The 25,457-nt window shown below is 51.2% G+C and overlaps 2 protein-coding genes across 3 annotated transcripts in view; one reads left to right on the top strand and one right to left on the bottom strand.

The window, feature by feature from the left end:
- The window catches only part of MAP4K5 (mitogen-activated protein kinase kinase kinase kinase 5), a 65,761-nt gene extending 60,117 nt beyond the window's left edge, over nucleotides 1-5,644 (bottom strand). The window contains exon 1 of the mRNA XM_077180888.1: nucleotides 4,995-5,644. Within this exon, the coding sequence (XP_077037003.1) occupies nucleotides 4,995-5,102 (108 nt within the window). The 5' untranslated portion in view covers nucleotides 5,103-5,644. The remainder of the gene's footprint in view (nucleotides 1-4,994) is intronic.
- Nucleotides 5,645-13,745: 8,101 nt separating this feature from the next.
- ATL1 (atlastin GTPase 1) overlaps nucleotides 13,746-25,457 on the top strand; it is a 32,004-nt gene continuing 20,292 nt past the window's right edge. Inside the window, exon 1 of one of the 2 annotated variants that reach the window (XM_054635201.2) lies at nucleotides 13,746-13,968. In XM_054635201.2, the coding sequence (XP_054491176.1) occupies nucleotides 13,935-13,968 (34 nt within the window). In that variant the 5' untranslated portion in view covers nucleotides 13,746-13,934. The remainder of the gene's footprint in view (nucleotides 13,969-25,457) is intronic. The other variant, XM_054635200.2, reaches the window with a different exon arrangement.

Genomic DNA, 25,457 nt, shown 5'->3' with positions numbered 1-25,457 from the left:
CAGCAGTGAGAAAGAGCTCAAGAGCCCTGGTTTGATGTCATTCCAAACACCATTTCCATGGAAAAAAAGAGCACACAGAGTACAGGCATAGCTACAGCAAACACTGCTGACCAGAGGGCTTTGATCTGCAGGGCAAGAGTGGAATCCCCCACATGACAGATGTTTTATGGTCATTTATATGTGGAAGCAACAGATATTCACCAGGGACAGCAGTGCTGAGTCAGGGATGGCCAAATCCAATTGGCCTGCAGCTGCCAAAACATGTTGGTATGAAAGTTGGGAATATGAGATTAAAAGCTGTCACAGCCATAACTGTTCTCTGGTATCAAAAAAAAGCTTTAGTACTCTGTTCTTAACCTGTTGACTTAAGCAGTAAAACACTGATAAAAGAAACAGATAAATTTTCATTATCTGAGAGATTAGAATGACATTGAGAATTATTTTCTAAACATCAAATCCAGGTTCTCTGCAGCCTTTGGCTGCACCAGGAATTAGGATCCAGAGCTCTGAGACACAAGGCAGTGACCACACAAGCAGAGCTGAAACCTGATTCAAACTGGACAGAGTCCCACTTTTATGGCAACCTTGAAAAAAAGAAAACACAAAGAAAGTAAAACAAACTTTTCTGTTGTTTGTTTGAAATTGAATTTGAGCAAAAAGTCTGTGTGTGCCACAATCCAATTTCATTGCTCACTATTTTCCAGCAGCAATCAGTGGCAAAATGCTGCAGGTTTCGAGTTGAAAACACTGCAGGTTTCTTCTAAGCTGATGCCTTTATTTGGTGCAGGAGATTAAAAAAATAATGACAGTAATCTCAAGAGAAGAGAGACTACAGAAAGAATGAAATTTTCATGATGAATATAACGAAATAGAAGATCATGGCATCAATATAAAACGTGCCCCTTGTTTACAGGCAGTTTCTGCCACGAATTTGGTGCATTCCTTGTCCCTTGTGCTTACTCTTCAAGAAAGCCACTGTGGCACTGCTCACAATCCTGCTTGGAAAAGCCCAAACAAGCCAGCTTTAGAATTGCTGCACAAGGTCATGTTTGATCATCGGGGAGCACAGACATGCTGCTGTTCATCCCAGCTCAGCTGCCAAACAACAGCCTTCAACAAGGATGGATTTACACCCAGCTACATCAACCACCCTTTTGTTCCCCTCTGCAGAAGCAGGGAGCAGTTCAAACTCTCTTTGGGGCACTTGGAATGAAAAACACAAAAAGCTGAGCCCTGGGAATGGTTTGGGGTGGGAGGGACCTTAAATCCCATCCCATTCCAGCCCTGCCATGGCAGGGACACTTCCACCATCCCAGGCTGCTCCAAGCCTCATCCAACCTGGCTTGGACACTTGAATATTTCCCCTAAATCTCTCCAGCAAACCTCTTCAGAGCCATTAATAAACACTCCAATAAAAAATCCATACAGGAAAATGTAGGAGCGTCAGGAAGGACGAGCAGCAGGAAATCATCCCCTGAATTCAAGTCCTGTTTTCCAAAGCCCCTTGAGGACACCAAGATCCACAATTACACACAAGCAATGTTGTGATGGATGCTGTGATGCAACCAAATTCCACAAGTTAAGCAAAACAGCCCAGCCTTCTGCTATTCCAAGTACTTCCAGAAAATACCATGGAGTGCAGGAACTTGTGATGATCCAGCTGATGGTGTGACCTTGGTATCAACCCAGCCCTAAACAAATTAGGACTACAAAGCCCTACTGAAAAGCTGCAGGTTCACCCACAGGTCATGCTGGTGTGAAAAGCCATCCTGGCAAACATCTAACCACACTGGGGATTTACCTGGGATGGGATCTGACCAGCCACTTCCCACTGCTGGAGGTTAAATTCCATTTACAGTCTCCAGCAGCTTTTTAAAATTTTCTGCTCCAAGACCTCAGTCAAAAATGTGTTTCTTCATTAACCACACATAACAACTATTTCAGCATGAAACAGATGCATTTCAGAACTTCTGAATGCAAACAGAACAAACGGATGTCATTTTCAAACACTGCCTTGAGGTTTTAATTTTTATGACCACGGTGGGAAGACCTTTCCAGGAAAGCCAGATTAGAGTGACACTGGGGACATAAAAATACTGTTTTTTAAACAGCACATTATTAAGTTCCAGTTCTCATCTTTGCTATTACAACCTCTTCCACGAGTCAGTAATTCAAGGTATCTTGGTGCAATGCTGTGAGGGATAAATTATTCCAATGGTTTAATATTAATGTCTTCTATTAAAAAGAAAAAAAAAAAAGCTTTCCCACCACAGATGAGACAACTAACAAGTCAGGATTGTAATGGAAATTACCTCCAAGACTGCTAGACACAAACTTGGATCTATTTACACAGGCTGTGAATAGACAAGAGTTTATTTACAGATGGTTTCTCCCCAGCCCTGAAATGCATTTTGGGGAAAAAAGATATTAAAACAACATCAACAATCCAGCACTTAGGAGCAATCCTACAATCAGCCATTGTGTGCCATGTGACAGACAAGAGAAATAAACCCCACAAACACTAAGAAAACACATCTCTGTTTAAAGCTTCCATGGTAGTAATGAAAAGCAAAGTGGGCAGGAGAATTTTGGAAAAGCCTTTAAATATTCTTCTGTAACCTAACAGTGAAGATAAATATTTGCTTAACCTCCACCTTCACCATCCAAAAAAGAGCCAATTACTCTAAAAGCAACCAAATGCCCCAAGAAGAATTTAAAGCATTAACCACAACCACCAGAAAGCATCTGAGGAAGAGGCAGATGTCCCACAATCAGAGAGGCTGCCTGGCTTAGACATCCCAAAAACAACTGTGCTGGAGACGCTGGTGACTCATTATTAGTGAAGGAGCAGAGAAACCACTTGAAGAGGTGAAGGGAAAATTCCATTTTAATTTAAGAGCCCTCTCTAGCAAACCCTTCCTGAGCTCTGCAACATAAAAACACTTGGATATTTGCTAATAAATTCATTTTATAAACACTTCCGACAGCCCTCAGCCAGCACAAGATGTGCCATCTGCACTGAGACTTACCAGGGGCTAAGAAAAATATAAGTACAATGTTTGTACATTAAGTCCTTTCAAGAAAAAAAGGTTTACCTCACTTATAAAATTACCATAACATCAGTGACTTTAAAATGTAAGTTTGCCGTGCATATTTGTCATAAGAGGCAGTGCCATCTGATTCAGTATTCCCTTGATACAGTTCCTGCTGCAGGCCTTCACAAAAACAAAGAGCAAACCAGTGACCTAGAAACAAATGCAGCCTCTCAAACTCCTTTCAACTCATTAACTTTATACTCGTTTCGGACTCATACCAGCGCCTGGAACTCCTGCCAAACGCTTGGACTGAAATTTGCCAGGCTGCACGAGGAGCAAGTTTGGGTTTGCTCCTTATCTGAAAGCGTTTCAGGAGTGGAAGGAGCGTTTGTCAGGAGCCAAGGAGAGGAGGAGGAGGGGGCAGAGGGCTGTGGTTTTTCTGTTTGGAGGGGATGGATGTGTTTACATGGCACGGAGCAGAGCCATGCATCCAGCCCAGCTCCGGAAGCGGAAGCTGGATGACATGTCAGCACAGCTCTCCACTAATTACCAGGATAATGAGAAGCAGAATATTTCTTTTTCCACAAAGAGATGACACAAAAACACTTCCCTGCAATGCAACTAGTTATTTCTTGTCGTGCTGCCTGGTTATTTCTTGTCATGCTGCCCTGCACTGGGCAGGCACACACAAACAAAGCAGCTCAAGGTAGGCAGAGTTCCAGATTTATGACAGTTGAAATGTTCTTTTAAAGGATTTAGTGCTAGAATCCCTAGGAAAGAAGCTGACTGATCTGTGCACAGCACTACAGGATTAAAAAAAACAAAAGAGGAAGGTAAATATGCACCATGAAAACTTTTAAAAATAACTCCCTGAGGTCATAAGTAACCATTTCAAAGGGGTGGTGGGAACAGGATCCATCCATAAAACTTCAATTTGAACATTAGCAAAGAGCCCTCCCCCAGCAGGAGCAATTACTGCTGCCTTTCATGTGGCACAGTAACACACCTTCCCTTGCACGCTTGGCTGTGTCAGGTCTATTTTAAACACACTCAACAGCACTACAAAGGAAAACATCCCACAGCTCCCTCCCCGTGCAGCTGAACACGCACATTGCCAAGCACAGGTTGAAAACTTTTGAGGCTTTCTTCATAATTCACCCAGCCCTAAAAGCTGCTGAGCATCCTTGAGGTATGAGGAACATCCCTGAGGTATGAGGAACATCCCTGAGGTTCTGAGGACAGGGCTCATATGAGGAGGACACACGACTGCCTGCACCTCCTGTCCCCCACACCCGTGGTTCTGCTGATGTGAGCACCAATATGGAATTACAGAATCCCGGAATGGTTTGGCTTGGAAGGGACCTAAAAGATCACCCGGTTCCAACTCCCTGCCGTGGACAGGGTCACTTTTTGTATGCACCATTCCAAGAGCATCTACTTGATGTGCTGCACTAACTCTACCTCGTGCTGCAGCTCCGTTCCAGCTTCTGAAGAGCTTTAATCTGCTTCTGCCTTTCACGGGCTATTATTAACCTCGGGGATAAAGTGGCACCCTTTTAATCAGGTGCTTTAACTGGATGCGTTCTGCAAACAGGTACAGCCAAGAGATATCCTCTACCTCCCGGGGCAATAACGTGGGAAGAATCGCCTGCCATATTCACCAATAAAACCTCCAAGAAGGGCAGCAGAGAGAGAACCTTCTCTGGTGCTGCAAGCACAGAATCCCAGGATGGTCTGGGTTGGAAGGAACCTTAAAGATCTCATTCAGTCAAACTCCTTAGCCATGTGCAGGAACACCATTCACCATCCCAGGCTGCTCCAAGCCCGGTGCAACCCGGCCTCGGACACTTGCGGGGATGGCCGCAGCCTCTCTGGGCACCCCGTGCCAGGGCCTCACCTCCCTCACATTCAATCCTTTCCCACACAATTGGGAATCCTCCGGCTTGGCCAGAGGCTCACCTTGTACACGTCGCCGTAGGTGCCGCTCCCCACCCTCTGGATCAGCTCGTAGTCCTGCTGCGGGTTCCGCCTCAGGATATCGCCGCTGGCCCGCGCCGCCGGCTCCATGTCCCCGCCGCGTCCCCGCCGGCCCCGGGATGCTCCTACCGCGGCGGCCCCCGGCCCATGGCTCCTGCGGCGGCAACGGCGGCTCAGGGGGGCTCCGGGCGGCCCAGACAAAGGCGGGCGGGCGGCCGCGCCCTCCGCGGCTCCCGGGGCTCCTCGGGGCAACCAGGAAGAGCCGGGGCGGGCGGGGAGCGAGGCCGGGCGGGGAGGGAGCTCCGGTGCCGCCGGCGCTGCGGCCCGTCCGCCGGGGCGGCCAGGCCGGGCCGGCTCCTACCTGCGCGCCGCAGCCCTTTGTCCCGCCGGGGAGGGAGGGAGGGAGGGACGGACGGAGGGGGGAGCACCGCCACCGCCGCCTCCTCCTCCTTTTCCTCCTCCTCCTCCTTCTCGTTCTCCTTCCGCGGTCGAGCCGGGCCGGGTTCGCTCGGCTCGGGACGGGACGGGACGGGCCGGCAGCGCCTCCGCGCCGCCGCAGCGCCCCGGCGCGGCCAACGCGGGCCCCGCTCCGAGCCCGGCCCCGCTCCGAGCCCGGCCCAGCCCCGCTTCAGGCTCGGCCCCGCTTCAGGCTCGGCCCCGCTCCGCTCCTGCCCGGCGCCGCTCCGGGAACCGCTGCCGAGGGGCTGTTACGGGGCGCTGCCCGCCCCGCGGCCCGACGGCTTATGGAACCCCAGCGTGGTTTTGGTTGGGAGGTAGCTTAAATTCCATCCCATTCCCACCCCTGCCATGGCAGGGACACCTTTCACTAGACCAGGGTGCTCCAAGCCGCAGTGTCCAACCTGGCCTGGGACACTTGCAGGGATCCAGGGGCAGCCACAGCTGCTCTGAGCCAGGGCCTTACCCTCACAGCCAAGAATTTCTTGCCAATATCCAACTAAAATCTTCCCTTTCCCAGCTTAAAGCCATTCCCTGTGTCCTGTCCCTCCATCCCTTGTCCCCAGTCCCTCTCCAGCTCTCCTGGAGCCCCTTCAGGCCCTGCCAGGGGCTCTGAGCTCTCCCTAGAGCCTTCTCCTCTCCAGGGGAGCACCCCCAGCTCTCCCAGCCTGGAGCAGAGGGGTTCCAGCCCTTGGAGCATTTTTGTGCCTCTTCTGACCCTGTTCCGACAGGGCTTTATTGTGGAGGGAGAAGTGCAGGTACAGGCAGGGCTTTCAGCCTGTACCCCTTGGTTTGAGGCAGGACAAAAGCCCCCAAGTTGGCTACACCACCTATATTTTATATATATCTCAATCCATATATCTGCTGATACCAAACACCAGGCTGAGCTTTCCATCTTTCACACCAGAGGCTGGGATACTTCCCAAGAGACTTGAGAGGAGAAGGAAAAGGAGGAGGAACATGTGGAGGATGTAGGACTGATCTGGATTGCAGCCTTGCAGCCACATCGTGTAATCCTTCTCATGGGCTAATCAGGTGGCATTTAGCTTTGTGGGTAACCAGTGCAATGAAAGTCACACCAGAATTACCTCAGACTTGTTGGGACTTGTCTCCCTGGGCTCCATAAGTCAAAAAAAGCTTCTGTGAACCTGCAAAGTGGAAAGCATTTATAACTGCCTTTCTCAATTATTTTCAGCAAAGCAGCTGAAATTCTGGGCAAAGCTCACCCATGGTCTCTGAAATGAATGCTGAACAATTTAAGAAGCCCAAAGGTGGGGATAGGGAGTAGAGGAATGCTGGAATTTGCAGTAGCACTTGCTGCAAGGAGAATCATTAGAGCCTGAAAGGAGGTGTGATTTTCTAGGCGTCAAAACTACCACATACTCAGAGCAGGAAATACGTCTGCAGAAGTTAGGTAGAAAAAATTCAAATGGATGCCAGATGTAGGAGTCTCTGGTGTCCAGGATTGCTTATTTCACAACAGATTTTTGCTTCTTTGGCAGCCACACAGCCCAGGCAGGCCCAATATAGTCTAATGACAACGTAGCCAAGCACTGATCTTGGGTTTTAAATGGAGTCTGGGCTTTGAACTTGCTCTTACATTTAGAAATCCCACAAGTAGTACCTGACAGAGTGGTGTGGATTGCATAAGATTTTCCTTCAGACCACAGGCTCCACAGCAGACTTCATTAGGATCTGTGGTGCTTTAGGTTAAACTCAAAGGCATGGTGTGCAGACTCCTGGGAATTGCATAGTGGCCTTTGGGTTTATTGGGATTTATTTATGGGCTCATTTGGGCTGCAAAATGTAACCTGCCCCACCTCCCAGAAACAGGAGAGCTCAGGGCTGCTCGCTTCAAGAGATTCCCATTTAATTTCCCCTTGTACTCTCCAAGCCTTCTGCATCCTGTACGTCCTTTCCAACATAAATACCTAAGTTTTCCTGAACCCCCAACAAACAAGGAACTATTTACCCTTCAGAGAGCTGTATTTCCTCAAGTGATTTTTAACAAAGCAATTACCTTTCCCCTCATAAATCAGCTTCCTGTGCTCCCAATAGGGAGCTGTTTGTGTCCTTTTTCTTTCCCCTTCCTCAGCTGATGCTTTTCACTCTGCTGACTTGCTGCTCCTGACAAGCCATGGGGTAACAGTACAGCAAAAAGGACATTTCATTTTCCAGTGGCAGATGGTGCATTAAGACTTGGCCTCCTAGGACACCTGTCAGATCTGAGAGGCTGCAATTCACTGCAAAAGCTGCTGTATTTAGCCCTTGCTGGGTTAAGTTTCACTTCTCACCTGGAGGGGAAGTTTCTCATCCCATCTTGTCAGTGGTGGAGAGTGAGCTCTCAGAGCCCATCTCATGTTCTGAGCTTTAATTCACCTTTCCCAGCTCGGTTCCCTGCTGGAAGAACATCTGGGAGGTGTCCATAGATAAAAGCAGCACTGGGACTGGATTATTGTTACCATTTCATGATTAGAAAAATGAAGAAACTGCCTGAAATTGTGCCAGGAGAGGCTGAGGTTGGATATTAGGGAAAATCTCTTCAGGGAAAGGGTGGGCAGGCATTGTTTGCCCAGAGCAGTGGTGGAGACCATCCCTGGAGGGTGACAAGAGCAGTGTGAAGGTGGCACTTGGGGACATGAGTCAGTAATGACCATGGCAGTGCTGAGTTAAGGCTTGGGCTCAATGGTCTGAGAGGGCTTTTCCAACCTTAATGACTTAATTAATGATTCTAATGAGTTTTCAGTGCAAGGCACGGACCCTGTGCCCTGGCAGGCCTATGCTCCTGAGCACACACCGCATTTTCCACCCCAGACCACGCTGCTTTTCTGGTCAAGCGTGTTCAGGAATGTGCTTTTATGCAGCATCTTCCATCTGAACAGGTCGCAGCCCTAGAAGGAATGTTAAGTGGTTTTACATAAGGCATTCTGTGGGTTTGGAGAATGGGATCTGTTTGTGCTGCAGTCTGAGGAGGGAGAACAGCCACGAGACACCCAGGAGCACCAGGTAACAGTGGCTGCAGAGCTGGAGGAATTTCTGACTGAACTAGACAATAAAGGTGGTTTTAAAAGCAGTGAAAATACTTCAATCCTGGTGGTTTTTCTGACTACTAAAATATCTTGAATTTTTATACAGTCTAACAAACTGACGTGGGAGGCATTCGTAACTGCTGCAGCCCCTTCCCTATGATTTGATTTTTTTTTTTTTTTTTAAGTTTGTGGTTTGTGTTTTTCAGGCTGGTTTTCCTCCCCAGTGGAACACACACTTGCTTCACCCATGGCCACAAGTGAAGGGCCTGCAGTGGAGCCATTCCCAGGCTTTCTGTGGACAATTTTCCACCCCTGAGTCTAGTTCAGGATGCTGAACCTCCTAAAGCTTCTTGGCATTCCTTTGGCACCTTTCAGTGCTGCTTTACCTGCTCTGCTATCAGAATTCAGAATAAGAGGGATAGGGAGGATTTTGTGAGATCCTGAATGTTTCTTGTTTCTGGAATGGCCCTTTGGGGGACAATTGGGATGGCAGCAGATGTGGGCACGTGATGACAAGTACAAAAATTTCCTGGAAAAAAATAAAGAGCAGAAAGAGAGAGGAGTCCTGGCAAGATGGATGGAGAGAACACAGCCAAGGGCAAGAGAAGGAGGAGAAATCCAGGCCTGTTGGATGTTTCTTATGTCCAGCTTGGGAATTCACTTGCTCAAGGAAACATCAGTCTGCCATAGACTAAGGATCTCTCCAGGGGTTGTGCTGAGATGCTGTGGGAAGAGAGAAAAGACACTGCAGGCAGAGAAAAGCCTTTTGTCCCTTGCAGGAGCAGGAGAATTGAAGGAGACACAGCCCAGGCCTGTGTGCAAGGATTTGTTTTTCACGGAAGGAAGAGGGGCACTGTGGCTATACATTATATTTGTGTCACCCCGTTTACGTAGATGCATCTCAGGAGACTTTGCAGCTGATTGTGCTCTTTGCATTCAAAGGAAGGAAACCAGCTGGATGCCCTTCCCTCCCACCAGCACGCACAGGAGGGCAGAGGTGAGAGCAGACAGCAACTGCTCAGCACAAGGATGCAGGAAAATGTGGCCATTTCCATGAAAAACAGCATTAAAAAGGGAAATTCGGAGCACTGCCTGGAAACCCGGCTGCTTCCCCAGTTTCCAGGTGCACCAACCTGGCTGGAGCATTTTGCAAGTATCCTGCTGAATCATCCAGGCAGGTGGATTTGGTTGGTTCTGCCAAGAGGAGCTGGAAGCCTTTTTTTTCTGGCTGAGGTGAATCTTCAAGGGGAAATCCTAGAAACAAACTTGGCACGCACAGATTTTGGCTTGGGCTCACTAAAGCCACGTTGCAAACAAAAAGGAGGCTGGTGAGGAAGGATGTTTTCAATAGTGTCCATCTGCCTGTCAGTGCAGAGAGAGGGCACAAATTAAAAACAGGATCGGAAATAGATGGGAAGTTTGGCTTAGGAGAGATCCTCTCTCTGCCTTGCTGACCTCTAAATTGTAGAATTGTGGAATTACCCTGAGGATCATCCAGTTCAACTCCTGGCCCTGCACAGACACCCCAAAAATCATGAGAGCCGTCCTGGAGCTCTGGCAGCCTTGGGAACGTGACCATTCCCTGGGGAGCCCCACCACACTCTGGGGAAAGAACTGATAAAGAGAAATAAAAGGATCAGATGGTGCAAAGGCAGCCACCGAGGTAAAACCAGGCCTGGGCTGATGATTCTTTATCTCCATGTTTATTTTATTCTTAAGTAGCTGCTTTTAGTTTATGGAGCATCTTCCAGAAGGAAGAACCTCCACACTGATTGATTAAACAAGTCATTTAATTAACTACTGGAATTCTGTCTCCTCCACAGTGAAATACCTCTGTGCAGCCCTAGTGTGCAATTGTGTTTACAGAAGCAGCAAAGAAAATTCCTTTGGCTGCACAGCCCATGTAAATGTGGGCGGTCACAGCACAATTTGGGGTGAGAAATGGGAGCTGCAGGAATAGCAGGATTTCCTAAGCAACAAAGATCTGCTTCACTTAAAATATTTCAGGAAGAAAAAAAAAAAAAAAAAAGAAAAATCAAACAACAGAAAGATGTCAGGAAGGTTTTAGCTTCAGGACCAGGCAAAAGCTGATTTGGTTTTATCCCTTTTTGGTATTACCAAGGAATTGAGGCCTTCTAACCCTAGAAAAAGGGTACAGAAATGAAACCAGAGATGAGGAATCCCTGGCAGGCAGTAAAACTAAGGAGACATCCCCCTGCAATCCTCTTCAGACACATTTGACACATAGATTCCTTTTCCCATGCAATTCAGCAGAAGCAGTGAAAGAGCAAAACCCGAGAAGGCAGAAGTGATAATAAAAACTAAACTAACACATCCCAGGCCCTCAGATAACCACTGCAAGAACAGATCTGTCACCCAGGGGCTCAGGCAGCGCCTTGTCCAAGGAAAACTGGTGGGGATGGCAGCGTTTTGCTGAGCAGCAAGTCCCAGGGAGCCCGTGGTGGCACCTGAGCAAGAGCAGAGCCTTGGCAGCGTCCCTTTGGCACCTCTTACATAAGCGTTGCACAACGCGCCCGGGTTCTGTTTGCAGAGGGCTGGGGATATGAAAAGCAACTGGAAATGCTGCCTGGGTAAGTGGGACATCAAATCAAGGTAAATTATGAAACAGCTCCTGCCAGTGGAATGCAGGATGGATTTAAATCCAGGTTTTCTCCAAATTCCGGGGCCTTTTCTGCGCTGGATCTTGCGGTGTCGAACTCCAGCCGTGCTCTCCCTCTTGGGGTATTTTCTCTTTTTGCCTTTTCTCCATTTAGCATGGTTTTTACTCAAGAATTCTTCCAGTCCACGACCATTCAGCACATCTGCTGTAAAATCAGCTCTTTGTGAGCTGGCAACTTGGGCAGCAAGAATGTAAAGATGCTTCCTAGGAAGGGCTGTTTGCAACTGGGAAAATAAAGGAAAGATGAATCGGTGGAGAGAAGGGATGGATGAAAATGAACAAATGCTGAGTCACTCTTTGGAAAAAAAGATCACCCCCTGACTTGGGATCATAGGAAATAATGCAGGAAAAGGCCTTGGGAGTTCATGCAGACAATCCCCACAGCACAGCACAGGATCAAACCTCTCTGCTTCTCTTTGACTGGGATACCATGTGCTGTAATGGCAAGAGAAAAGGAGAAATGCCAGTAAATGGGGCAGTACAAGCTTGACCTTAGCAGCAATTCTCAACAGAATGAGGAAAACAGGACCTGAGCCCATCTCAGTTTAATTAGACTTTCAGATTAACACATTTCCTTTTCCATCCTCTATTTTTTTTCTCTCTCCTGTCCATTTCCCAGCTGCTTTTCTTTTAATCTCCTCTTTCAGCCTATCTGAACCCCTCTGACAGTGTCCAGCGTGAGAAATCTCTCCTCACAACACCTGTCTCTTCTCTGCTGCATTGAAGCAGCAACAGGGCACGTGCAACCTCAGGGATTATTTCTAAAAACCCTAATGCAGCTTCTGCAAAGCCCAGGGAGCTCCTCGTGGTCGCAGTGCCCGGCAGGGGTGGGCAGGATTCAGCTGTCTGCCACGTGAGAGAGCCAAAATTACATGTTTGCTTCTGATGCTGTAAACACAGGGAAGAGGCAGTCACAGAGTGTTGGAGGAGGCACTCAGGAATGAAGTATCAGCATATCAATGGGAGCCCAACAACACATGGCTTTGGTACACATCAGATGCCTGGAACTGAAGATTGGTTCAGTTTTGAGTGTTCTTCCTGCTGTCAGGAGTGAAGAGCAGATCCTGCTGGCTCCTGTGAATCCAACAAAGCTGGATGGTCACTGCCTTTCCATGACTGCTGTGGGCCAGAGTGCAGAAATGATCAGCACTCGCCCAAAATCTCCTCTTGCAGATACAATCTGGGGCTCAGCTCCCTTCCCATCCTGCTGGATTTTGTCCCTCTGGTGACCACCACATTTCCAGAGTTTAATCAGCTGATCTTTGAGTGCTGTGCCACGTGCCTTCCAAAGAGCATTGGGCTCTGGCTTCAGAGTCAAGTTGATTCCAGCAGCTTGTTGGTATCAAGAGTGTGGGCAAACAGTAGCTGAGGACGAGTGTGTGCACTCCCATGCTGGCCCACATGGAGTGGGTGGGAGTGGGCAAGCTCCCCATGGAGCCCAGAAAGCCAAACACAGCATGGGCTGCAGCCCAGCAGGGCGGGCAGGAGGCTGAGGGAGGGGATTATTCCCCTCTACCCTGCTTTTGTGACAGACCCCACCTGCAGTGCTGCCTCCAGCTCTGGGGCCCCCAACATGAGAAGGATGTGGAGCTGCTGGAGAAAGTCCAGAGGAGGCCACAGGGCTGGAACCCCTCTGCTCTGGAGCCAGGCTGGGAGAGCTGGAGAACAGAAGGCTCCAGGGAGAGCTCAGAGCCCCTGGCAGGGCCTGAAGGGCTCCAGGAGAGCTGGAGAGGGACTGGGGACAAGGCATGGAGGGACAGGACACAGGGAATGGCTTCATCTGGGTTAGATGGGATATTGGGAAGGAATCCTGACTGTGAGGGTGGGCAGGCCCTGGCACAGGGTGCCCAGAGAAGCTGTGGCTGCCCCTGGATCCCTGGAAGTGTCCAAGGCCAGGCTGGACATTGGGGATAAGAAAAAGGAAAGGAAAGGAAAAGGAAAGGACTCCCACCCATGACAGAGGGTGAAATGAAATGAGCTTTAGGGTCCCTTCCAAGCCAGACCATTCTGGGATTCTACAGTATCAACTGGGCTGCACTTAAATCCTCCCCAGAGGTGTCCAAGTCCAGTCCTTACCCTGCCTCCTTCGTGCCCCATCTGTATGAGCACAGTGTCTCCTGCTGCCTGCACAGCTGGAACTGGGGAGCAGGGCCTGGCTGACCCCACTCAGGGTCACAGGATCTCTGTGGTGATTTCTCAGCCCAGGTGTCCCCATGCACTCACCACAGTCCTGGTTGTGCAGGGTTCCCCTCCCAGCCATGGCCCCTTGTGGGTGGGTGCCCCAGATGAGCTGGGTGCCCTGCCCTGGGGTGGATGTCTCCAGCGTGTGGGTGCCTCCAAGTGCATTCAGTACCCCCAGATTTGAATACTCCAGCTGTGGGTGCCCCAAGGATCCCACTGCTGTGGCAGGAATAACCTGGATGTCGGATCCTGCTATCCGTGCTGAGCCCCCCACCACCACCACCCCGTCAGGAGGGGATTCAGCACCCACGGGGGTGCGGCTCGCCCCGCCCGCGGGGCCCCCCTGGCTGCGCGCACCCCGAGCGGCGGTGCCGGGGCGGCCCCGCGGGTGCCGTGGGCGGGTGCCCCGGCGGGCCGGGCCGTGCCGGGCCGTGCCGCGGTGCCGCGCCGAGCGGCGGGCGGGGATGCTGCTGCTGCCGCCGCCGCCGGCTCCCCCGCCCGCCCCGCGCCGCCGCCGCAGCCCCGCCAGACGCAGCGCGGCTCGGAGCGCGCACGGAGCCTCCCGCAGCCGCCGCCATGGCCCGGAACCGCCGGGACAGGAGCAGCTGGGGTAGGGCGGCGGCGGCAGAACCGGGGGGGAGCGGGGGGAGCGCGGACAATGCCGGGCCTGAGGCGGCCGCGGGCCGCGCCGGGGCGGGGCTGCGGCGGGAGGACGCGGGCGGGGGGCTCGGCTGGCCCGGGCGGGGCGGGGGGCTGCCCGGTGCCGAGGGGACGCGCGGGTGTCCGGGACACCCCGGCGCTATCCCTGAGGGGCCTGGGGTCCGCCCGTCCCGCCCGGGCAGCGTGACGGGGAGCGGGGCTGCGGGATGGGGCGCCCCTCGTTCCGGGGCCTCCTGAGGCGAGGTGTTCCCGGCTTGGGCCGGTCACCGCCCTCGGCTTGGCTGCGGCGGGACCCCCTGACACACCTGGGGCCGGACAGCCCCGGCAGCTCCCTGGGGAGCCTTTGGGCTGCTCCTCCGGCTTGCCCTGACACCCCTTAGCCCGGCCCTGCTGTCCCCTCAGCTCCTGATGGGGGATGACACCTCAGCCACCACCCCAGCTCATCCGGGAGCAGCGATCCCGCTCACCCCGCCTTCCACAGGCAGAGCCACAAGGCCACCCCGGCTTGTCACCCGTCCAGAGGGGTTTCCCCATTTCTGGAAGCCGTAGGATTTAGTTGTCGAGTCACCCTCCAGACAGGGCCCATTTTGAACCCATCCCTCAGAGCCCCCTGATCCCGGGGAGCCGGGGAGCGGAGGGGGGGACGGCAGGAGGAAGTTCTGTGCTGCCTTCCTGCGAGGCTTCGGTTCCCTCCAGAGGCGCCTGGATCCTCCTGGATCCTCCGGCTGCTGCTGCTTCCCCCTGCATGGAGCCCCGGCTGGTCCCACAGGTGGGCAGCAGCCAGCAAGGGGCTCCTCCACCTTCAGCCTGCCTGTTAAGGATGGCTTCACCCACTCCCACTGACACGCTGTTCCGTAGGAAATCCGATTTTACCCAGCCAGTTCCCGTTATTTGACGAGAGTAATTTGTCGTTTCCTCCGGAGCCGTAATTCCATGTGAGCTCACTCACACGGGTAGCCGGCGGTATCCCGGCTCCTCAGGCGGAGCGGGTGAGCTGAGCTGTGATGTTTAGATACACAAATTACATTCTAATTTGTGTAGATGAGCGTAGGATTTCCCATGGCAATGATTAACAGCTCGGAGGCATGCTGGAGGAAGCGCTGGGATAACGGAGCTGCTGATCCGGTGATGGGCTTTTTGGGATGGAGGGGGGCACAAAATGGGCCAAGCTCATTTGATCGGTGCCGTGTTCAGCTGTGACTTAATGAAGGTCCTCAGATCCTTGGGTAAACCGGAGGGAGAACTTGCCAGGGAATGTGGTGCCATTCTCAGCTTTGTCTCGCGGAGCGTGTGACAGACGTGGCAGCCCTGACTCCGTGCGTGCTGGGAATTGCACACACGTCCACCCGCCTGTGCCTTCCCTGCACACCCTGAGAGCAGGAGGAGGGAATGCAAATGATGCCGGATGGAAGTGGAGAAAGCATCATCCTGGGAAGTACAGCCTGCACCCAGCAAGGGATTTAGGCACATTTCTCAGCCTGCTCCCGGGAAATGTGATGTGTCACCGAGGGGTGAACTCTTCCTGAGCTTCCCTGCAAGAATCTGGAAGCATCCATGGATCCAGGTGGATCTCTGTGGGATCAGCTGCCTTCTGCTGCCACCCATCCACAGCTCAGAATAATTCCCTGTATCCCACAGACATCCACCTATTCCTAGAGGATTCCCTGGCTTTTTGCCAGGCTGGTTGACATTGTGAGTAAGAAATTGAGTGAAATGCTTCAATTTTTTTTTTTTTTTTTACTAGGAAAGAAAAAGAAAAAGCAGCCTTTATAAATTTATTTATTCTATTTATACAACAAAACCTCATTGCCTTGAAAGCTGTGTTTACATCCAGTGACTGCAGCATTGTGTGGTGACATCAGTCCATGGGGTGACTATTCCACTGCTACATTTTTCAGCTGGCAAAGGAGGAGGCTTGGGCTTTTCCTGAAACTAAGGCAGAAAGGAGAAAGTCCTTGCTTTGTTCTAAAAGTGGGCTTATGGGTCATTAAAAATATTAACGCTATTTTGAAACGGATCAAACTTTGCCCTAGTTACTCAGGCCTGGAAACAGGCAGCTGCTTAGTGTAACCCTCCTTTGTTTCATAAAAAATAATTTGCTTTTTTAAAGCTCACAGAGCAAATTAGGATGAGTATATGGGATTGCCCCTGGTCATAGCTGGGTCGCTGTCACATCCCCGGGAGCTCTGTAGGGGTGTGTGATGCATCCAGAGTAGGATTTAGCCTTGGGCTAAAGGTCAGCATCAGGTTATGCCTCATTTGAGGCTCTTCCTGAATGTGCCAAGCGGTGCACAGACCTCACAACTGCTGCCAGTTGAATGGTTGAGGCAGCTGCAGATGAAAAAAAAAATCCCAAATAATTCTTTGTTGTGAGTAGTGGACCCTGCTTTGCCTAAAATGAGGATTGTTAATCCAAGTTCTGCTTGGCACAGTGAAATCCAGCCAGCTCCTGGAGGTTTGTAGTAGATTACACTGAATTTTGTCTGAAATTCTTTGTGCTTGGCAGGTGCAGATGTTCAGCCTGGTCCCTCTCATCCAGTGAGATCCCTGCTCCCAGTCACTCCTTTAAGCAGCACAGACTGGAACAAATCATGTGAAATCTCATTTTCCCCATCATGGCCAATTTTGTGTTGAAATTGGAACGGTCCACCTAGCAAGAATTCGGTTTTAAAACCATAAAAGGGATTATAGAAGTTACAGATACTTCTTGGTGAGGGTTTTCAAGGTGGATAGGGGATTTAGGAGAGCTCCTAAAGGGAGCCAGGAAAAGCCAAGGAACTATTTTGAGGATAAGGGGCTCCTCTCCAGCACAGGCCAGGGATCATCCCTGCCACATTTTAGACTGCACACAATGGGTTAAACTGAGAAGAAAACCATGATTTTGGTAGGTTGTTTTTCATTTTAACCATGTTAACATCCTTTGTGTTTGTTGTTTGATTTCTGCCCTTTTATGATGGATTTTCAGTTTCCACTTCCTGGCATTTCTTTGTGACTCTGAATGCTGGGAACCTGACAAGGGAAAGCTGAGATGTTTCAGACAGAGGGGCCTTTACACAAAAAGCCAGAAATATTCACAACCAAATGACTGGCTTGTGAAAGAGAAACGAAAATGAAGTGCTGGGACTTGAAAGAAGTCAACATTTCAAGCTGAATGTGATTATAGAATCATGGAATGGGCAGGGACACTTTCCAGTAGATCAGGTTGCTCCAAGTCCCATCCAACCTGGCCTGGAACACTTCCAGAGATCCAAGGGCAGCCACAGCTTCTCTGGGCACCCTGTGCCAGGGCCTCACCACCCTCAGAGGGAAGAATTTTTTCCTAATATCCAATCTAAGCCTGCCCTCTGGCAGTGGGAAGCCATTCCCTGTGTCCTGTCCCTCCAGGCCCTCATCCAAAGTTGCTCTCCCGTGGTTGTTGTGCAGGGAACTGGAAGAGCTGGGACCCACCAGATGAGCAGGAGCAAGAGCAGCCTGACTTTCTCCTGGGCTGAGCCTGCCTGGGAGTGGTGACATGGTGCCCTTGTCCTGCCTCGTGTCATGTCCTTGGCTGCTCTGGCCTTGGCTGCCTCCCTGATTCATGGGACTGGGAAGCAGCATTGGTTGTGTCGTGCTGCATTTTCCCTGCTCCATGGGTGACAAACAGCACACTAAAATGTTCTTTAAGGCCTGGGTGATGTTCAGAGGCAGCAGGTTTTCTGTCAGCTCCCCTGGATCACTGACTGGAACCTTGTCCAGCGGGGGAAGGAGGCTGGGGCAGGTGTTGTCATGCTCTTGTGTCATGTGAGGCACAAGGTGTCCCACAGGTCACTTCTGAAAGCCACTCCACTCTAGAGAGCCCCCAGCTCCTCTGCTCCTGCCAGAAATGCTCCCTTTTGCCATCAGATCAGGAAAAGTGAAGTGTTAACAGCAGGAAAATAACTGAACACAGATCTCCCAAATGGGGTGCAGACTTTGGAGAAGGGGCTGAGCTCTGCCAAGCCCATAAAGCACATTTAAAGCACTTCATATACATAAGCATTTTATGCAGAGTGTAATTACCTTTCATGTTCTATCCTAAAATTTCATGGCGTGTTTACCAAACTTTATTTTCAGACAATTTTAGCAACAAAAGGGTAAAAATAATTTAATGTCAGAAAAAAACTAAATCCAGTACTGGTGGTGGAGCTGAAGGGAGGCTGTTGCTGACAAATGGCAGATGAAGGACCATGCAGCAAACGTGTGCTGGGAGGGAAGAGGGAGTTCTGGAGATGGATCCCTGGCAGTGTCCAAGGCAGGTTGGGTGGAGCTTGGAGCAGCCTGGGACAGTGGAGTGTCCCTGCCCTTGACAGGAGGTGGAATGAGATGTTCTTTAGGTTCTCCTCCAACAGAACCATTCTGGGATTCTGTGTTGCCCTGCAGAATGTGGGCTTAAGTATGGGAATTATTTATGGGAAATACGGGAATAGGTTTAAATGTGGAAAGGGAGCAGGCCCAGGGTTTGCACCTGACAAACAGATCATGGCTTTTTGCTGGTGCTCTTCCAACAGTGTTTTGCCTGTGGGAGGTGTCCACCTTGCCTCTGACTCAGCCATTCCTGCTACCTGAGCTGTCATGGGCACAGCCACATAACTGTCTGACCTGACCTCAAACTTGCTGAAAAAATTCTACAAAACCCCCTCTGATTTGTTTTGTTCCCCAGGTAGTTGCCTGCCTGTGTCTCCAAAGCTCAGCCTGGGAATTTGACAGCAGTAGGAGCTGCTCTTGCTTCAGAGCCAGCTGAGCACTGGAGCTTCATGTAGTAGGTGTTGTAATTAAAAATTTCACATCGTACTTTGGCATTTGAGATGTTGTAACAGGCAGGTTTGGGGAGCAGTTATCATCCAAACTCTTGCTCCTGTCAGCAGTGGGAAGGTCCCAAACCACTCCTGCTATCAGCAGAGTCATTCATCCCTTGTTCCCTGTGCCAGAGGGAGAAGGGGCTGAGCTGGCCAGGCAGAGCTGACGCTGTGCTGCTGCCAGCTGGGTGACTCAGGCCTGGCAGGAGGAAGGTGCACTCCACATCTCCACTGCTCCAAAAAAAGCAAAGGGTGAGTGAGGATGAAGCCTGGCAGCAGCAGCAGCAGCCACCCTGCTCAGCTCCCTGCTCCAGCCATCCCAGGCTGCAGAGCAGGGTCCCTGCCAGGAGAACGTGGGAGTGCACACTGGATTGGCAGAGCTGGAACACAGCTGGGCAGCTCAGCTCTGGGAGCTTGCCCTGGCTGCTTGGGATCCCAAAGGGAGACTGCCAAGTGTGGCCTTTCACAGAATCACAGAGTTAGTGAGGTTGGAAGAGACCTTTGAGATCATCAGGTCCCAAACACCGCCTCGTTAAGCAGACACTGAGTGCCACACCCAGCCTTCCTTAAGCACCTCCAGAGGTGGTGACTCCACCACGTCCCTCAACATCCATTGCTATTTATCTGCCACTCTTGGCTGCTGAATGACAGGGCTCCTTTTTCCATAACAGTTTTCGTCACCTGTTTCTGATGTCCTGCAGCTCCAGGGACTGTCATTGATCCATCATTTCCACGGATTGATGGCAGCTGTGATTCCAGCCAGTCTGAGGAGGTGCAGATGATTTCCTAGTTGGGCACTAGAAGTTCTGGCCCTGCCTTCCCCTTCCTTGCTGCATTTCCCAGCTCAGCAGCCCCAGGTGGAAGGGATAGCATAGCAAGAGAGCCTGACAGAGGAGCATGTGGCACTTCCCAGGTCCCCCTGGGTCTGGTCAGTGCGTGGGCAGCATTTGGTGCTTCCCCTGCTTGGATCTGGGCTCCTCTGGTTCTGTGGACATGTCAGAAATCCCAGCAGAGGTGTGAGCAGAGTAAAGGGAAGGCTGTGTGTGAGACCAGTTGTGTCCTGAGTGCAGGAGAAGCATGGAGAGAGATTTATTTATTTACAAGACTACATAGAACCAGGATAAGGGGGACTGGCTTCCCACTGCCAGAGGGCCAGGTTCCATGGGATATTTAGAAAAAGTTCTTCCCTGTGAGGATGGTGAGGCCCAGAGAAGCTGTGGCTGTCCCTGGATCACTGGAAATGTTCCAGACCAGGTTGGACAGGGCTTGGAGCAGCCTGGGATTAGTGGAAGGTGTTATTTGTGTAAGGCTTGAAGCTGGCTGGGCATTAAGATCCCTTCCAACCCAAACTATTTTGGGATTCTGTGCCCCAGCAAGGCGCGGTGAATGTGTGTGTGTGGTTAAACCCAGCTTGGGAGGATTTCTGACCTGCTGGCCTGAAACCTTCGGGGCTGTGGTGCAGGGGTGGCTGTCACACAGGGCTCTGCCCGGCCGGGTTCCCTGCCCCACCCTCTGCAGGGCTCTGGCTCCCGGGTTACCTCTGTCCGGACACCTCCTGGCAGCCCCTGCCGAGGGCATTTGTGCGCTCTCAGCTGGCCGGGCTCAGCTCCGGGGGTGTATCCTTTGTGCAGAAGCAGGGCAGGGTTTGCCGGGCACCACCCTGCTCTGCCTCTCCAGTGCACACCCATCGCTCCCACCCTTCGTTCCCCGTTTTCCCCTGGTTGGCTGGATCAGGTGCCAGCCGTGGAGGGAGGAGGGAGTTCCTGTGCGTGCTCGGAGCTCCCTGCCCCTCCCGGCCTCCTGGGACCATTGTGGCGCACGGAGCTCAGCGCAGCCCCGGAGCGCAGAGCTCGTGTGCCAGCAGCAGCCGGGCCGAGCGTGCCCGGCGCAGGGGAGGCGCTCGGGGAGGGGTTCTGTGCTCCCCAGAGCTGTTGTGGAGGGCAGATCAGCTTCCTGCAAACTGCGGCTCTCTGGAGAGCATCCGGAGCGATGGAGGCTGACTGCAGGCTCTGTTCAGGGCTTGGCTCTGGTGCTGTTGGTGGCAGTGTGATATGTTTGGGATGGAAACTCCAGAAAGGAGCCACACAGATATCGCTGCTGGTCAGACAGATCCCCTGAGAGCTGCTGATAAGCAGCCTGACACTGTGCATACAGGATACTCTGTTCCAAGGAACAAGCAAGTTCAAGCTTCCCATCAAACCTCGATTTTCTCTCCCTGCTAGTTTGTTTTCCATGCAGTAATTTGGTTTGAATGCCCTGAGAATGGCAGCACTGCCTGACATTGGTGTTTGTGTGTGTGTGACATCTGAGCTGGGGTTGTTTTGCCTGGAGAAGAGAAAGCTCCAGGGACACCTCACTGTGGCCTTCCAGGACTTGGAAGTGGCTTATAAAAATGGAGAGTGACTTTCTACATGGGCAGATAGTGATAGGACAAGGGGAAATGGATTTAAACTCAAAAATGAGAGATTAGATTAGATAGGAGGAAAAAATTCTTCTCAGGGAGCGTGGGCAGGCCCTGGCACAGCTGTGGCTGCCCCTGGATCCCTGGAAGTTCCAAGGCCAGGCTGGACAGGGCTTGGAGCAGCTTGGGACAGTGGAAGGTGTCCCTGCCATGGCAGGGGGTGGAACAAGATGATTTTTAAGGTCCCTTCCAACCCAAACTGTTCTGGGATTGTGATTTCAGCAGGAGAGTTGGGGCCCAGGCTGCAGCTCCTGCTTTCCACAGGCTAGCTGAGAATCCTGGGGTCCAGGAGAGCCTGAGAGCAGGGCTGGCAAATCCTCAGGCTCTGCTGAGGGCAGGGTTTGCACAGATGGTGGGACATGGCTGTGTTTCATGCTCTGCAATGAAATGTGTTTCTTGTGCAGGCTCACACGAGGACAAGGCCGATTCCTTTGTGGCACTCTGGGAAGCAGTCAGCATTTCTGTGACCTGTTCTTCCATGCCTAAGGAGAACAGGCTTCAGCAAGCACTCACCAAACACTGCATCGTTAGTGGCTTGTAATTAACTCCTAGAGAAGAATAAATTAAGTAAATTACATTAGGCACGTCTGTGAGTCTGCACACAGGCACAATGTGAAATATGCTGTTTCAATTTAATTAATTTAGTCCAAAGCAAATCTTAGACCAGTTCAAGAATTCTTTGCCTTTTTTATGTTGGCTGACAGCAAATGCTGCTCTCCTTCCCCTTGCCACTTGCAATGGCCATATGGAAAAGAGCTGTGACTTCCACCCCGCTCCAGAGCCACGGGAATGAGCTGTTATGAGATGGGGAGAAGGAGCCGGATCCTGTGAATTTATCCTGTGAATTTCTGAATGAGCAGCTGGAGAATTGACGTAATTGCAGGGCCGAGAGAAAGGAGGAGTCAACTCAGAAAAGGAGTGAAAACAAGAGTGTGTTCAGGAAAGCTGAGCTCTCCTTCCTTTCCTTTTTGGCTGGATGAGTTTTTGCCACTGCCAGGTACAGCTTCCTTCAAGGCAAAAAAACTCATTTATGGCCAGAAAGACCAGTTAAAATCACTGACTTCCAGTAGTGTGCAGCCATTTTATAAAATAATCCCTGGCTCTGCAGTGGGGCAGATGATCTAATAAACAGAACCTGGAAGTTTCATCACATGGAAATAGGAATATAAATATGAAAAAAGATAGTTTTGTCTGCAGATGGCCTATGTGAAAGAATGAGAGATAGGGATGAAATGAGTTCAGAGACCTGCTTGATATAATCTCACTTTCCTGCTGTCTCCAAGGAACTGGGAATCAACATATCCTGCTCATAATGCCTTGTGTTGTGCAAACAGCCTGGTTCTCCTGGTGTTCAGGTGATGGAACCAAGGAGGTCCCCTAGGAGACCATGGCCCCTTCAGTGTCTGGAGACATTCTCCCAAAATCTGTTAATGGCTGCTTGAAGAAATTAAAGAAGAATTACTTAAAGAAATTACTGTCCTTCAGATGAGGATGATGATTTGAAGGGACAAAACAATCCCTTCTCCTCTGGGATTGTGATTTCAGTGGGAGTATTGGAGCCCAGGCTGCAGCTCCTGGGCTGCAGGACCTGGTTGTTGGTTCAGCTGCTGGGAAGAGCAGAGTGAGGAGAAGCTGTGCAAGATCCCACCCAGGCCCCAGCAGAGGGGATCTGGCCCCAGGTGTCCCTGTGCCAGGGCAGGGCAGGGGACTCTCCTCAGCCCCCAGGCCTGGGAGGTCCATTCAGGTCTCTGGGCCTGGGGCATCTGAGGATTTGTGCCCATCTTGGTACCCACTGCTAGTGCAGGATGAGTAAACACATAAATCATGGAATCCCAGAATGGTTTGGGTTGGAGGGGACCTCAAAGTTCATCCAGTGCCACCCCTGCCATGGCAGGGACACCTTCCACTGTCCCAGGCTGCTCCAAGCCCTGTCCAGCCTGGCCTTGGGCACTGCCAGGGATCCAGGGGCAGCCACAGCTGCTCTGGGCACCTGTGCCAGGGCCTCCCACCCTCCCAGGGAACAATTTCTTCCTAAAATCGAATTAAATCTCTCCTTTTTTTTAGTTTGAAGCCATTCCCTGGCTCCTGTCCCTCCATGCCTTGTCTCCAGTCCCTCTCCAGCTCTCCTGGAGCCCCTTTGGAAGAGGCCCTGAGCTCTCCCTGGATGCTTTTCTTCTCCAGGTGAACATTCCCAGCTCCCCCAGCCTGGCTCCAGAGCAGAGGGGCTCCAGCCAAAGTTCTGCTCCCACTTCCCTCTGTCTGTGTGCCCGAGGTGGGATTTGTCTGTCTGGGAAGGTGACACAGCTGTTGCACCCTGATGGCTGAGTTAAAGTCAGAAATATTTAAGTTTAATTTGATTTACAAATTTTTTCCTGCCCCCACCATGAGTCACATCCTATGCAAGGATCTCTCTGCTGTCCTTTCTGTGCAGCTGGAAGAAGAAAATAAAAATAGGACTTGGCTTAGCTGGGCAGGGCTTTGGGAAACACCACAAGAGAGGAGGCATTTCCTTATCCTTTATATGGCCCTTGCAGCTTGGCAGTGCTTAAAAAGAGCCTTTGGCACCTGGCTGTCCTTACCTGGTGGGAAATGTGTTTGGGGTGTTCCTGATCTCAGAAATTTGAAATGAGGATTTTATTTTTTTTTTCCTGGAGGCCCCTGTGCAGTGACACGGTGCTGGAAGGGATTTTAGTGCTGCAGTCTGGTGGAGAATCTGCTTTTCACACCATTTGGGACTTTTGTTTAGTTAAAAAACCTCCAAGCAATGGAAAGAAAAGATCTTTGTCTTTCAGCTGTGAGCAAAGAAAGCTCATAGTATATGTCCAAGAGCCACCAGCAATCCCCTGGCAACCAGGCCTAATGATCCTGGTACTTCCTTGCAGGATCTTAGGAAATCACAAAAGTGCTGCTGTTATTTAAAATATGGAGTTACTGCTGGAGGCTTCTTTATAGAGAGGCCCAGAATGGGCAAATCCTATTCCTCTTGCTATTTATAACTTCTCTTTTCGTGTGTGCACACACAGTCCTTGTGCTTTGAAACAGCTCAAAGCTGGGTCCCCAAGGTCCAGGCAAAACCTGAGGCAAAACTTGGGAAAGTTACAGCCTGAGGCAGCAAACTGGGAAGTTTTTGTTGGAATGTGGGGGGAACTTTCCACCTCAGTGTCCTTTTCCTGCTGGCAGGGAGGTTTCGTGTGGCTGTGGGTGAGCTGACTGGCACAATAATCACCTTCAGCATCTCTTCCCTGTGCTGCAAAGGTTGGAAAGACCAGCAAAGGAAAATTCCTGGAGCCAGCCTCCTCTTTGCAAATCCCAGGGCTGCAGCTCTTAAAATGCATCTGGCCCCTGTGAGAGCCTCCTGTGTGAGCCCTGCACAGCCCAGGCAGCAGCTCCACAGGGACCTTGGCCATTTCCAAGGGGGAAAGGGGCAGTGCTTGTGCTCTGTGTGTGCTTCCCACTTGGGAGCAGCAAAGTGGCTTTTAGCAGGACGGGCTTGTGTCTGCATGGCCTGATTCCTGCTGGGAGTGTCCTGGGGGATGCTGATGGTGAGGCTGATGGCAGGAACAGCAGATTGCACTTGGAGCATCAGCTCAGGCTGCAGATGGAGCAGGAATGTGTTGCTACAGGAAGAGCAGTGGCACAGGATACACAAAGGCAGCAGCATCCTTTGGTAGAGCTGTGAGACCCTTGGACACCTCAGCTGGAGAGCTGCTTCTGGTTTTGAGTCAGCCTTCAGGAATGACCTGGTGGGAAGTGTCCAGAGGAGAGCAGAACCCTAGATAATGTGGTAGAAGGGATGATGAGAAGGCTTGGACTTCACTTTTCCAGCTGAGAGAGGGCCAAGGAAGGTGGTATAGCAGGCCCTGCTTATGTAGGGAGTTGCAGGGATCTCTTTTCCATGCAGGATAAAATCTAAGGGATGTGTTCTGCCAAGGGAGGTTCCAGCAGGGAATGCTCTGCCTGTGTGGGGCACAGGGTCAGATGACCCCAGAGAACCATGGGGTCTCCACTGGGATGTCTGAGGGCAGGTGCAGCAGATCTGCTCTGGATGATGCCATTTTAGGATGGATATTTGAGTTTTTGGATCTCTTAGCACCCTGTCCAGCCCCGCTGTCACTGACTGTCACCGTCACATTTTCTGGAAAAATCCCCTTGCCCAGGATTCTT

Source organism: Agelaius phoeniceus, chromosome 6 (genome assembly GCF_051311805.1).
Source record: "Agelaius phoeniceus isolate bAgePho1 chromosome 6, bAgePho1.hap1, whole genome shotgun sequence".
In the NCBI taxonomy this organism is placed as follows: Eukaryota; Metazoa; Chordata; class Aves; order Passeriformes; family Icteridae; genus Agelaius; species Agelaius phoeniceus.
This window is presented reverse-complemented; position numbering and strand designations above follow the sequence as displayed.